The 14,354-nt window shown below is 34.8% G+C and overlaps 2 protein-coding genes across 2 annotated transcripts in view; one reads left to right on the top strand and one right to left on the bottom strand.

Moving 5' to 3' along the window:
- LOC107553936 (uncharacterized) overlaps nucleotides 1-10,667 on the top strand; it is an 18,066-nt gene extending 7,399 nt beyond the window's left edge. Inside the window, 10 exon segments of the mRNA XM_016236282.1 lie at nucleotides 4,285-4,426; nucleotides 5,525-5,725; nucleotides 5,809-6,093; nucleotides 7,081-7,260; nucleotides 7,860-8,211; nucleotides 8,303-8,306; nucleotides 9,681-9,791; nucleotides 9,916-10,133; nucleotides 10,415-10,496; nucleotides 10,584-10,667. Coding sequence (XP_016091768.1) covers nucleotides 4,285-4,426; nucleotides 5,525-5,725; nucleotides 5,809-6,093; nucleotides 7,081-7,260; nucleotides 7,860-8,211; nucleotides 8,303-8,306; nucleotides 9,681-9,791; nucleotides 9,916-10,133; nucleotides 10,415-10,496; nucleotides 10,584-10,667 — 1,659 coding nt within the window.
- Nucleotides 10,668-11,687: 1,020 nt separating this feature from the next.
- Nucleotides 11,688-14,354, bottom strand: part of c1qtnf13 (C1q and TNF related 13) — a 4,016-nt gene continuing 1,349 nt past the window's right edge. The window contains exon 2 of the mRNA XM_016236296.1: nucleotides 11,688-13,432. Within this exon, the coding sequence (XP_016091782.1) occupies nucleotides 12,351-13,432 (1,082 nt within the window). The 3' untranslated portion in view covers nucleotides 11,688-12,350. The remainder of the gene's footprint in view (nucleotides 13,433-14,354) is intronic.

Below are 14,354 nucleotides of genomic sequence, written 5' to 3'. Positions count from 1 at the left end.
AAAAAAGGGCATCACCACAGTCCCCTGGGGACTTTGTATCATGGAAAAACATACACATACTGAAAAGCAAAAATTAGCAAGTACACTACCAGTCAAAAGTTTTTGAACAGTAAGATTTTTAATGTTTTTTAAAGAATTATCTTCTGCTTTGATCCAAAATACAGCAAAAGCAGTAATATTGTGATATATTTTTACTACTTAAAATAACTGCTTTCTATTTGAATATGTTCAAATGTAATTTATTTTTGTGATCAAAGATGAATTTTCAGCATCAATACTCCAGTCTTCAGTGTCACATAATCCTTCAGAAATCATTCTAATATGCTGATAAACATTTTTTTATATTATTATCAATATTTAAAACAGTTGAGTAAATTTTTTTCAGGATTCTTTGATGAATAGAAAGATCCAAAAATCTGCATTTATCTGAAATAAAAAGCTTTTGTAACATTATATACTATACCATTCAAAACCTTGGAGTCAGTATAATGTTTTGGGGGGGGGAAGAAATGATAGAAATTACTACTTTTATTTAGCAAGGATGCTTTAAATTGATCAAAAGTGATGATAAAGACATTTAGAATGTTACAAAACATTTCTATTTCAGATAAATTATGTTCTTCTGAACTTTCTATTCATCAAAGAAACCTGAAAGAAATCTACTCAGCTGTTTTCAACATAATAATAACAATAATAATAATAATAATAATAGTTTTCTGAGCAGCAAATCAGAATATTAGAATGATTTCCAAAGGATCGTGTGACTAGAGTAATGATGCTAAAAGTTCAGCTTTGATCACAGGAATAAATTACATTTTAAAATATATTCAAATACAAAACATTTATTTTAAATAGTAAAAATATTTCAAAATTGAACTGGTCTTGCTGTACTTTGGATCAAATAAATGCAGGCTTGGTGAGCAGAAGAGACTTCTTTAAGAAACATTAAAAATCTAACTGTTCAATAACTTTCGACTGGTAGTGTAAATAAAATACAGTAAAAATGAGTTTGTGGTGATGTGTTAAATTTCAGTCATTTTGACAGTCAATGCTGAAAAGTCACATTGGCTAAGTGGCTTAATTTTTTATTTTTAAAGACAAATTGCATAAATAATATGAAATTAATGTTTTAATTAATAATATTTAAAGTCGTTGAGTCATTTATTCAATCGATTCCTTAAAAACTGCCGATTCATTCAGGAACTAAGTAAGAAACTGTTTTTGTGTTTTATGAAAGGGTCAGTGAATAATTGATTCAAGGCCTTCAAAAAAGGTCAATTAATTCTGTAATGAAACACTGCTGTGTGAAGAGATGCACAACATGGCTTTGTTTAGAATCGTTTTTGCGAAATAGAGCAAAAAGACAATATTTTCTTCACAATTTAAATCACTTATTATTTTAATATTAGCTATTCTTAAAGGGGTCCTAATATGCTCTTTTACAAAGTCTTGATTTTGTTTTGGGGGTGTACTAGAACAGGCTCTCATACTAGGTTGTTCGAAAAACACATTATTTTTCACATATTTTAGATTATTACAACACCTCTCTCCCTAGTCTGGCATGAACGGCTTGAATAGTTCCTGTATCAAATGAAGGCCCGCATTCTGAAATACGAAGTGTGCTGTGATTGGTTAGCTGGGCCAGTGTGTGTTGTGATTGGTTAGCTGGGGCAGTGTGTGTTGTAATTGGCAGCACTCGGCGCCTGGTCGGGAAATGTCACGCCCCTTACCACTGCAAGCTTCAGTGTAAATATTGCGTCAAAATCTAATCAATTTGAGTGCGATTTAAACCCGGATGATTGTAACCACTCTAAGTTTGTCTGCCTTGGGAAAGCTAGCGTGTCTCCGACATAGTGATAACACTCGTTGTCTTCTCTAGTGCAGCTCAACCAGGTCTCGTCCCATTCGTCGATATTTGTGATATCACAAATCCCGGAAAATATGCGTTGTAGTCCAAACGAGTTGTTCGCTGTAGTTTTAGAAAAGTTGAAAAGATTTCTGTTAAATAAAATATCTCCTTTTGAAGTGGACTTTGAGCTTTGTAACTTAGCAGATATTTTTTATGCTCAAACAGCAACATTACAGACTAACTAAAGTTGAAAAAGTGAAAAAGCATAATAGCTTTACTATTAACTTCTTGTTTATTGAATTTTGTTGCCCTGACTCTTAGTAAAGCCTGCCACAGACCAGGTTAAATGCTAACCAATCTGTTCATATAATCGCTCTAAATGTGTGTGTGTCCAAGAAAGTCTGTACAAATAATAGGCCTACTTAAAAATCTATATTTGATGCTATACAGTAATAATAATCAAATTTTGACAGATAGTGAGATCGGTATTATGAATTTATAGGCTACAGTAAGTTAAAGATACCTGAAGCAGCTGCATTTTGCTGTTTAAGTGCTGGTTTAATAGAAATAATTAGAATGTGCATGAAAACTCAATCTTGATGTGCATAAGACACTGTAATAAAAACATTTGGGGCTTCCGCCCCCTTAGCCCACCCCTAGTGCCGCCCCTGTTAGACTCCCAGGGAATGAATAACTTAATAAAATGTGTACTTTAAATACAATGTAACTTGCTTAGGATAAAAGCATCTGGCAAATGCATAAATGTAAATGCAAAGTAAAACTAAATGTATTTTGTGTTACCTAATTCTGCATTTCTGTAAAATGGACAGCTGGCTGTATGATGATTCTGCCTCTCAGGATCCTGTTTTTGCTTGGAGAAATCTCCTGTAACAGTCACAAAATCATTTTGTGTTACTGTAGTTTATGATCAGAAAAAGACTGATGTAGAGTAACAGAATTTACATTTTAATAAAATAAACATTTGTAATATTTATCAGCAAAACTTGCTATATTAATATATTGCTAGAATGTTCCTCTCTTTAAAAAGTCAACCTGTTCTATCAGTTAGCTAGAGGCTAATTTGGCTAATTTAGTAACATTAACGTTAGTTAAGTTGATGGAAGCTCACCTGTTGTTAGCGCCGCTACGAGGCAATCACAAGACTCCAATACACCTCCGATGCAGACGACATGACCACACACTTGAAAATAAAATACAAAATATGTTTTTAACAGTGGTGTTTCTTAACTCAGTTTTCCTCAGTAACGTTAGGTTGTTAGCTCGCTGTTTTATGTTAACGTTAGGTCTGTCACTGAATTTAGGGACCGTCTCTAAAGTTACATACGACATTGGTACACACTTTCTGACTTAAATAGCATTTGAAGATAATTACCTTACTTGCGATAAAGAGGCAGAGTAACGTTAGAGAAGATAACTTACTATGCTTCTATTTGTTCAACTAAGTTAGTTAACTTCGGCTAACTGACATTATTAACCAGTTGATGTTATCATCGATACTATCTGTGGTATTCACAAGAAGAGGATCCAAAATACACCTCCGATGTTGCAGACTACATCCAGGCTAGAAATCTGAAAATAACAAACGAAAGATGTACTAGAAAATACTGTTTAAAATCTCCACTGAAACCGTGGTTTGCCTAACGCACTTTACCTCAGTATTTCACGTTAATTCGCTGTTAAGGTTAAATAACTGACTCACCAGAGGAGCTAACTTGCATTAAAGGGCAGCAGAACGTACAAACGTGTTTCTCGGTTTAACTAAGGTTTATTTAGTCTAATATAGGTGACCTTAACTTACTCCGCAGTCGATGTTATCAGCCTTTTGGCGGCATTCCGGCCGTCTGTCAGAAAAAAAGGCTCCAACTCCCGACATGAAAAATGACACGATGATTAATGTTAGTTTGCTGTTAACAAGTGAAAACATCTTAAAATATCGCAGTTTTGCATAAAACAGAAATAATATACTAACCTTTTTGTCGAGTTAACATTTCTCTTTTGTCCTTTTATGGCCAGATTGGCCACTTCAACCAAACAGTCAAAAAATAAATCTCCCTTGCCATTGGTCAGTTTTTCGCGGGCAAGTTTACTGTAAATTGATTTACAATAGTGAGGAAATACAGTAGTGACCGTATATTTTCCCATAATCCTTTGCTGTTTACAGTAAAATATTGTATACACATTTTACAGTATCTTACTGTACATATTACAGTAAAATACTGTTCAAATTACAAAAATCAGTAACAGTGTATTTACATATTATTGAGATCGGAAAGAATTATCTCTATGATAATTAAGCTCTTGTAGAGAAAGGAGAATAGTTTACTTGGAGTGGAAGTTTGGTCGAGGCAGACTATAATTTCTTACAAATATCAACAAGGCTCTTAATGTTTCTTAATGTTTTTAATTATCCTTAGAAAGACAGGGAGAACACATACATCTTGGCCCTGGATGGGGACACTGATTTCCAGCCATCTGCAGTCATGCTGTTAATCGACAGACTTAATCTCTACGCAGAAGTTGGGGCTGCCTGTGGCAGGATTCATCCAACAGGCACAGGTTGGATAGATATTAAGTATAAACCATTGTTATTTGGTTATTTTATTGTTTCTGATTATTTGGTCATTCCATTGCTTCTAAATACCTACAGATGTAGCTACTGTTTAAAAGTTTTGGGTCAGTAAAGCTATGATCAGACTGCAAGCAAAAATCTGATTTTTTTTAATGACAATAATGCCAAAAAAGGTGACAGAAATGCTGGAAGACACAGAACCCCTTGACCCTATGCTGCACAGCGAAGCCAGTCGTGACTAAAGCATGGAACCTTATAGTATATACAAGTCTCCTCCTTTGCTAAAGCACTTATTTGGAGTGCGAGATGATGATTTTTCCTGCATCCGTTTGAAAAACCTTGTTACAAACATAGGTACGCCTGCATCATTACCGAAGCCACCCATACAGATATGCTTTTCTAAAAAAATTAAATGACAGCAGTGAGAAAACAGCAGTTAAGAAAGCATCTGATTGTAGCGATTGCACCATTTTTGTAATTCGGCGCTCCAGTAAAGTTCAGTCTGTCATCTCATTTTGTGTGCCAGATATATTTATTTGTATTGTAAAAAATTATTACGTAATAATCATAATTATATAATAGTAAAATAATTATTTGACATTTTTAAAAGCCGAAGTGATAACCTTATTTTATTATTTATAATATGTAAAACTTAACAAATTCCAAAAGCTGAATAATCGATCAAAGCCAACTGATTATTTGGCAAAATAATTGACAATTTGTCAATTATTTGTTCCAATGATCGTTTGTTTAATCAATTATCAACATAATTGCTTGTTGCAGCCCTAGTTCTAGAATGGTTTTCAAAGTAGAATGCAGAGAAGAATAATTCAGCAAATAAAAATAAATAAGTAAATAAGGAAGTAGTCTGGACTGTATTTTCTTTACCTTCTATAGATTTTTTTCATGGTTAAATATGGTACAATATTTAACCATTTTGCTGCTTGAGGTACCACTGTAAATTTGAGAACCACTGCTCTATGAAGCACATAAAAGATCTATTTAAAAAATGCACTAGTGACTACTTGTAGATTATAAAGGTGATAAATTGACTAATAAGATAATTTCTTAACTTGTGCTTGAAGGGCCCATGGTGTGGTATCAGAAGTTTGAATATGCGGTAGGCCACTGGCTGCAAAAGACTGCAGAGCACGTGTTCGGCTGTGTACTGTGCAGCCCTGGATGTTTCAGTCTTTTCAGAGGAGCTGCACTCATGGACGACAACATCATGAAGAGATACACAACCAAATCCAGTGAAGCCAGCCACTACGTCCAGTATGATCAAGGTCTGCTTGAAGCTAACCACTGACAAATTATATAAATTCAGCTAAGACTAAAGTAATTCACCCTCTGTTTGGTGTAATGTCAGGTGAGGACCGCTGGTTGTGCACTCTGCTGCTGCAGCAGGGCTTGAGGGTGGAGTAGAACGCAGCATCTGATGCCTACACCAACGCTCCACAGGATTTTAAGGAGTTCTACAACCAGCGCAGACGCTGGGGACCCTCTACCATGGCCAACACCATCGACCTCTTGGGCTCAGGAGGACTGACCTCTCAGAGGAACAGCTCTATCTCAAAACTTTACATCTTGTACCAGATTATCAGCATGGCAGCTTCCATCCTGGGCCCTGCCACTATCTGTCTCATGATATCAGGTACAATTTTGCATATAAAAATTTGAGATGCACCAGTCATCCGACTGATCTGTTTTCCAGAATTGCACACAAACGGCATTGCAATAATTTCCCAAAATGCCATTTGTGTGGAAATGTTATGAAGTCTGTAAACGACCAATAACAGAGGCCAGAGACAGAGAATATTTAGTGATGCACGAAATATTTGAAAAAATATATATGTACACTCTAAAAAAATACTGGGTTGTTTTAACCCAATGTTGGGGCAAATATGGACTAACCCAACTGTTGTGTTAAAAAGCTAATTTAAAAATGTAAACAAAATGTAACCCAACAGTTGGGTTAGTCCATATTTGACCCAGCATTGGGTTAAAACAACCCAGCATTTTTTAGAGTGTAGATATTGAATTGGGGGGAGTTATATGAATATATCACTCAAGGGAACTGACCGTTATCAGAAAAATGTTGATGCCATTTTCTTTTCCTCTTACCTCCATATTAAGTAGTTTATAACTACTTGGTTTATTACTGCTTTGTTTACAGTGGTAAACGAGGAAAGGCTATATCTCTGCTTTTCCATAAGCACCACCTGCTGTCAGAGAGTAAATTTGCATATTCATTCAGCCTGTTTTTGTTTAGTACAAATGTCTTATGCAACAATTTCACAAATCTGAAGTCAGACCATTCTATTTTTGCTTTAATTCTTAAAATTATACAATCTAATTCAAATAAAAAATTGCACATGCTCATGTGTAGCATCTTTGGTTGGATCATGATTAAAATGCATTGATTGCTTCTTATTTAATATGACGAGCAAATAAACAAATAAATTAGCTTAAACAAAGGCAAAAATCGGCAATCAGCCATGAAAAATTATGATCGGTGCATCACTAAAAAAATGTTTATTGACAGGAATTTATTGTCCTGTTTTTGCAATATACCAACAAGATTTAATTTTACAGTTACATTTGTCCAAAATTTCTAAGTGCTTTTTTTTTTATCTTGCAGGAAGCTTTGTGTTCATCTTGAATATGGATGAAAATATAGCCCTAGGTTTGGCCATAGTGCCCCCTACTGTCTACCTCATCCTGTGCTTCAAACTGAAATCTGACACACAGATTAAAATTGCAGCAATCATGAGTGTATTCTATGCATTTCTCATGGCGGGAACGATTCTCTCAATCATAGGTAATGGTTGTTTTTTATGTCTAAAACACAATTTATTTTCAATTTCCTGTTGACACATATAGATAGGCCTACTTTTTGAAAGCGATTAGTACTTCTTAAGAATTAGGGTTATTACAGTTAACAAAAATGAAAACTGATACTAAAATTAAACCATTAAAAATAATTCTAAACTGAATTAAAGTGAAGCATAAAATTTTTTATTAAAGCAATAAATCAGCATATTAGAATAGATTAGACTGAAGTAATGGCTGCTGAAAATTCAGCTTTTCCCCAAAGAAATAAATTATATTTTAAAATATATTCAAATAGAAGACAGTTCTTTTAAATTGTAATAATATTTCAAAATATTGCTATTTTTATTGTATTTTGATCAAATAAATGCAGCCTTTTAGTCCATCAATATTTACTAAACTAATAGACTGCTGAAGGATGGCAGTAGGCTACTATCTAATCTTGGACATTGCCACAAACCTATCATTTTGTTTCTAGATATCCATGTCCAGAGAGCAAACATGTAAATTAGCTGAACGACTTGATGGGTGACAAATGGGTGAAATATTGATCTATAATACTTGCTCTTCTCTTGTCAACTCTCATAGGTGATTTAGTGAAGCAAAATACTTTTCTGACCCCCAGTGGTCTGTTCCTCATCAGCATGGTGGTTTTGTACATCTTCACGGCAGCTTTACACCCTCAGGAGTTCTCATTGGTCATCTATGGATTGTTATACTTCCTTTGCATTCCCAGTGGGTATCTACTCCTAGCTATTTACTCCATAGTCAACATGAACAATGTCACGTGGGGCACTCGTGAAACTGGCAGCCAGGCTAAAACTACGGCAGTCGATACCATCAAGAAGAAGGTCATGAACGCCACATGCTGCAAATGTCCATGTGTGGAATCTGAAGATCTGAGTGAGAAGATATTACCAGCAGAAACCATAACACAAATGTAAAAACATGTCTACACATTAGGATAATGTTACACTGGCACTTCCATCCATCTGTGTACCATTTTAATTTGTAACTATTTTTATAATTAGGCTTGTTTTTAATACTACTACTAAAACTAATACTTTATTCCTACAATGTAGGGATCATGAGTTCCAGCTTAGTCCTCGTCAAAGTAAGTATGACTTCCATACTTAAAGGGATAGCTCACCCAAAAATGAAAATTCTGTCATCATTTACTCGCCCTCAAGTTGTTCCAAACCTGTATGAGTTTATTTCTTTTGGTGGACATAAAAGAAGAAGAAGAAGAAAAAATACAGTAGAAGTCAACCAGAAACTGATTGATTACCCTCAGTATTCAAAATATTTTCTTTTGTGTTCAGCAGAAGAAAGAAATTCATAGAGGTTTAGATGAGCAATATCACTAGAGTACTCGAGCGATACCGGCTCTATATCAGCATGGCTGTGATTAGGCCAGAGGCACGAGGCCGCAGGCAATCACAGCCGCTGATATAGAGCCGGTATCGCTCGAGTACGAGAGTGATATTGCGTTTATACAACAGTTCGACGGAACATGTGTGTAATTAAACAAGAAACAATGGAGTGCCTAATAAAACCCTCTTTTGTGCGGAACTACTTCCTTCCGCCACCAAAGCTCAAGTTGACAGTTAAACATACGTCACTTTTAGAATTCGTATCAAGGGCATGTGCTGCTTCAGTTAGGTTATTAGTGAGAAATAATGAGGTTATAAGAGAGAAACAATGCGGCAGAGACTGCGAAGCTAGACGTTTCTTCTTATATTAACTAACGTACTCTAGGATTAGCTCAGTGAATAATAAAAAAAAAAACATAGACCCGGCTAGAACAAGCGGAGTGATACAAAATTGTGAAAGGGTGTTCCTGTAGATACCAGTATAATATCTCACGGTTCTCAACCAATCAGATTTGAGAACCAGAACGAACTGTTGTATAAAACAACTTAAGGGTGAGTAAATGATGACAGAATTTTTGTTTTTGGGTGAACTATCCCTTTAATATCATAATATTCTAGATAGATGTATTGAATTTGACCACCATTAAAACTAATATATGTTTAAATCCAAAAGCTTGGATTGAACATCTGCAGATGAAATCTTACGAATTTCCCTTGGATGAATCTGAACTCGCTTTGGTAAGTCTAACTGGTTCAAACGAAATATGTGCGATTATTATATTATATTATATTTATTATATTATAATTTAAATATTATTTGTTATTTAGTTGCTTTTTTATTGTATTACACAAAAGTAGCCATGTATTATTGTGCCATAATATAGTTACGTTTCTCAGCTTTTTTGGGGGGGGGGGGACAACTTTATTTTTTTGACCATGTCTTGCTTTTATGCATTGAATTGCTGATTAGATCTTAGCATTAATTAAATTTCCACTGATATGTTTTAATGCCTCTTTTTCATTTTAAATGTTGCAGGGTGAAACCAACTTCTGGATAGAACTGCAGAAGAAATATCTGGAACCTCTTAAAGAGAATAAAGAACAACAGGAAAAAGTTGCTGATGATCTGAGAGAACTTCGAAATAAGGTAAGCAAAAGAAATAAAATATGTCAGTATGCAAAAATAACTTTTTATGTGGTTTTGTCTAAAGTAACTGATCTGCAACAGTACATATTTGTCTCCATGCTGTTAGCTTTTCTTTTCCTTACAGGTTACATTTGCCTTTTTCTTCTGCAATGCACTTTGGCTGGTGGCAACTTTCTTCCTTCAGGCGATTGGTGACTTTGTCTCTATAAAGATCCCAAAAGTCTATCCCAATGGGACTTATGACCCAACAGAAGTGTTTTCCATAGATCCAATCGCACTGATGTTTCTACTGACCTTTGCATCATTACTGTTAGTGCAGTTTGCTGCAATGCTTTACCACAGGTAACTAAACATGCACACAAGAATTAAATCACGATTACTGATAGAGAGACATTTTTGTTTTATATGCTAAAAATTATGAGACCTATTTTGTTTTAGTATTTCAATAAAAAGTTGAAAATCAATAAAGTGTATTATACATATTAACGTATAATGTATATTAACCATTATAAATGTAAAACTAGTCCAAGTATGAATATATAAATCATCCTGAATGAATCATCCTGTTTTAATCCTATTTTATGTGCAGTATATAAGTAATGAATTATGTTCTTTTGTTTCAGAATCTACACATTAATCCATTTTGTGGCATATGCTGACACAGAAATTAAATCTTATAGAAAGCAGTCACATCGGTCACATCAGGTGAGCCAATGGATCACACACAAAATGATGACATTTTAAATGTTATTTATTTATTTTTTAATGAACCATGTCCACCATGTTACACAGATCCTGGACTCAAACCACCAGCCTGAGACGTATGGGCCAGACACAGCCTTATGTTTTCAGAACCCCTCTGGGGTTATAACTTAAGTATAATTTTTTGTATGCAATAATTCATGTTTATAGTTCAGTGGATAATAATATAGTCCAAATAGAATGTTCTGAATGACCTGTTGTAGTGTAAAACATCAGGCCTGATAATTAATGAATTTTTATTGAATTAATTACATGATATGCCAAGTAATTATAAAATTAATCACAATCAATCACATAGTATTGAATATTAGCATTGAATATTATAGACATTACAATAAATGGCCTTTGAAATCAATTATGTATTGTTTATTAGTCAATATATTATTTGTTTAGTTTATTATTTTCATTCCATATACCATACAATTATATTTGTTTCTTAATTTTTCGCATTAAATTAACATGTTAAATTTACAGTAATTTAATTCTATTTGTACACATTTACTGTAGAATGTAAATATATGAAATATATTAAAAAGATATATGCTCTTTTAAAATGGTCTCTCATTGTGACTCGGGAAGTTTTCATGGTTTTGAACAGAAGTTTTGTGTGAACACTTGTGTACTTGCTTCTCTTTCTGAGAAGACAGACAGAGCTCCAGGTGGTTGTTGTTTTTAAATGCTAGAAATGCTCGGAGGTTGTTTTTTTTAAAATGCTAGAAATAATTATTTTATTGTTTTACGTGATGTAAAATAAAATTTAAAAAGAGGAAAAACATAAGCATGAATAGTATGAAACAAAACACTTAAAGAAGTCGGTTTTGTGCTAAAATAAAAAATTCAAAAATAAACCATGAGAAAGGAAAAAAAACATCTTGGACACTTTTAATATTTGTTAAAGTACTAGGCTACATGTTAACAATAGTAATTAAAATGGAACAATAAAATCAGCATCAACTGTGCCTATGTAAGTTTTTCTTTAACCATATGAGACAGTTACACTAACATAACATGCTAAACAAGTAGCCTATAGCTTACAAGAAATAGTAACATTATAGTAACGTTCACTAATAAATTAACAAAAGGGATATATAGGCTAATGCTTAACAGATTAGTAGGCCAATTTCATTCACATTTAAATATGAATAGCCTATATATGAATTCAAGTTCCAATTTAATGTACAATAACTAATGATCTGCTAACCATAAAGGCTTTTAACATCGTTCTAAACTCCATTCTAAACTAAACTAAACTAAAGTGAAGGTATACGTTTCACACTTGTAATTTAGAAGCGGGGTTAGCTCCGCTTTATCCCCAGGGTAATAAACCCTGCTCCGGAGCAGGTAACCTTTGCGCATTGCGACTCCGAACACGTACAGTGTGCAACAACTACAGTATATATATATATATAGGCTATATATGTTAGGCTATATAATGTATAATGTTACGGCTAGGCTTAGCAACAGACACCCAATCGCATGCCTCATAAGCGCATAGTATAAACACTCCTTTTGGTGTAAGAGGGAAAATGTCAAATGGTGACGGAAATTGTTATCGCAGGATTCCATTTATAATGATCCAGGGTTAACTATTTCAAGTGTGAAAACCCCTAATGCTTGTTAAGTCAGTAATGAAGTTTTACCCCCAAAAAATTATACAGTATTTATTTACATTATGATTGTGATGTGTAGAAGCACATAACAATAGTACTATGTTAAGAGGTACAAAAAACAACAAAAAACTAATTTAGTACAAAAACTAAATTATGAATTAATCAGTACTGTTGCTGGCTTTGGTTCTCAAGGGAAAGTTCTGTCTATGTTCATGAATTCGCCGTCAGGGTAGACCAGGAAACCAGAGAAGGTCGTATATCTTCCCTGGTTGCTGTAAACGGCATATCCGTCATCCTGCTGACTGTACAGCCAGACACTGTCTCCTCTTTTCAGTGACAGCAGCAAACTCTGACTCTGCATCTCTCTCCGCCGCGACATGTCCTCGTCGAACACCATGGCCCGCACCTCGCCTCTGCCCGTCATCAGCTTCACTGAAACCGCACGACGAGGGTGCTTTCCCACAGTAAATGCAAAGTAATACGCACCGGGGAAGTGGCAGGTAAAATGTCCGGATGTTTTGTTAAAATGGCCACCAATGTTCACATACTCTACGTCAAACTTGAGAGCTTCTCTTTCACGACGCCCTCTGCTTTCTCCCAGCGCTGATCTAGTTCTTGCCACTGAAAATGCAGAACGTGGTTCCTCAGTGGTTGCTCTTCTTCTCCAATCATAATAGGCATCTACAGGGGGAGGACAACCTGGAAGATGGAGGCCTGGAGGAGATAGGTGGTTATTGATATATCCAACAGAAGATGTAGAGTCTGGGTAGACGAGATAACCACTAAATGTTATGTACGGTCCGACATTGCTGTAGATGGCGTAGTGGGGATTCTCCTGAAGCAGCAGGTAGACTGAATCCATAGGTTTTAGACTGACCATCACGCTCTGGCTTTGAACCTTGCGGCCCTGGTTCTGGTATCCATCGTATGCCATGGCCTGCACCTCCATCCCATTCTTTACCAGCATGACTGACAGCATCTTTTTCGGGAACTTTCCCACTGTGAATGAGAAGTAGTATGCGCCAGGCAGGCGGCAACGGAAAGTGCCCGTCTCTGGATTGAAGTCTTCTCCAATGTTGACTAGAAGGCGGTCAAAGGTCACAGATCGCTGAGTGCCACCCAATATGCTGCTGCTACGTGTGGCGGAAAAGGCAGAGCGCAGACCTGTTGTCATTGGGCTGATGTTGAAGGATGCCGCACAGCCCAGATAGATGATCAGCACAAGTAAACAGGAAACACATCTGTTTGGTCTCCATAATGCCACACAAGCTGTAGTAAAAAGACATGATTGTCATCAGAGGTGTTTCATGTCACTTTTTGGCACTGTTGAAAAATAGTTCTCAAAAAAACCCAACTAATTATTCAAAAATGTATCAGACTGTAATTTTATATTCTGCACCACACATACAAAACTTATCACTTTTATTTCTGTGTAAAACTATAAAATAATTCAAAACAAACATTGTCCTTGAATTATTTTAATCATGAGATTAATGATCATTAATGTTTTAACCCTCTGGTGGTCTTTGGTCATTTTAGACTGAAATGTTATGTTGTGACTTTTTACATTTTATTTCATCAGAATAGTACTGATGAAGACCAAACTTGGTGACTTTTGTGGCACTTCTATATGAACACACAAAAATGTGGATATTATGAGAAAAGGCTAAATAGTCACATCGGTGATCTTCATGGTCAGAAATGACCACCACAGGAAATGAGAAATATAAAAATACAGAGCAATTTTCTAGGGTACAATCTACAAATCAGCTATGATAAAGTAATCTTTGATAATGTATAAATATAAATCTGAATGGAAAAAAATTAATAAAAGTAAGTAATTATGCAACAAGGGAAAGTGATGGCATTACATTTTTCTTTATTTCTGCCCCCAGATGGCATTGTACTGGATTTTAAATAACTTTGCTCTATTTTTAATTCAAACAATATGAATAAAAAAAATTAAGAAATAATTTTGCACATAAATAAATGGTGCGCAATTTAGAGGTGAATATTGTCTAATGTTGCATCTGAACTCTTCACACACACAGATATATATATATATATACATATACACATATATATATATATATATATATATATATATATACACACCCACACACATATATATATATAATAATATATATCTTCACACACACACACACACACACACACACATATATATATACAC

This window comes from Sinocyclocheilus grahami, unplaced genomic scaffold (genome assembly GCF_001515645.1).
Source record: "Sinocyclocheilus grahami isolate Dianchi unplaced genomic scaffold, SAMN03320097.WGS_v1.1 scaffold487.1, whole genome shotgun sequence".
Taxonomy (NCBI): Eukaryota; Metazoa; Chordata; class Actinopteri; order Cypriniformes; family Cyprinidae; genus Sinocyclocheilus; species Sinocyclocheilus grahami.
This window is presented reverse-complemented; position numbering and strand designations above follow the sequence as displayed.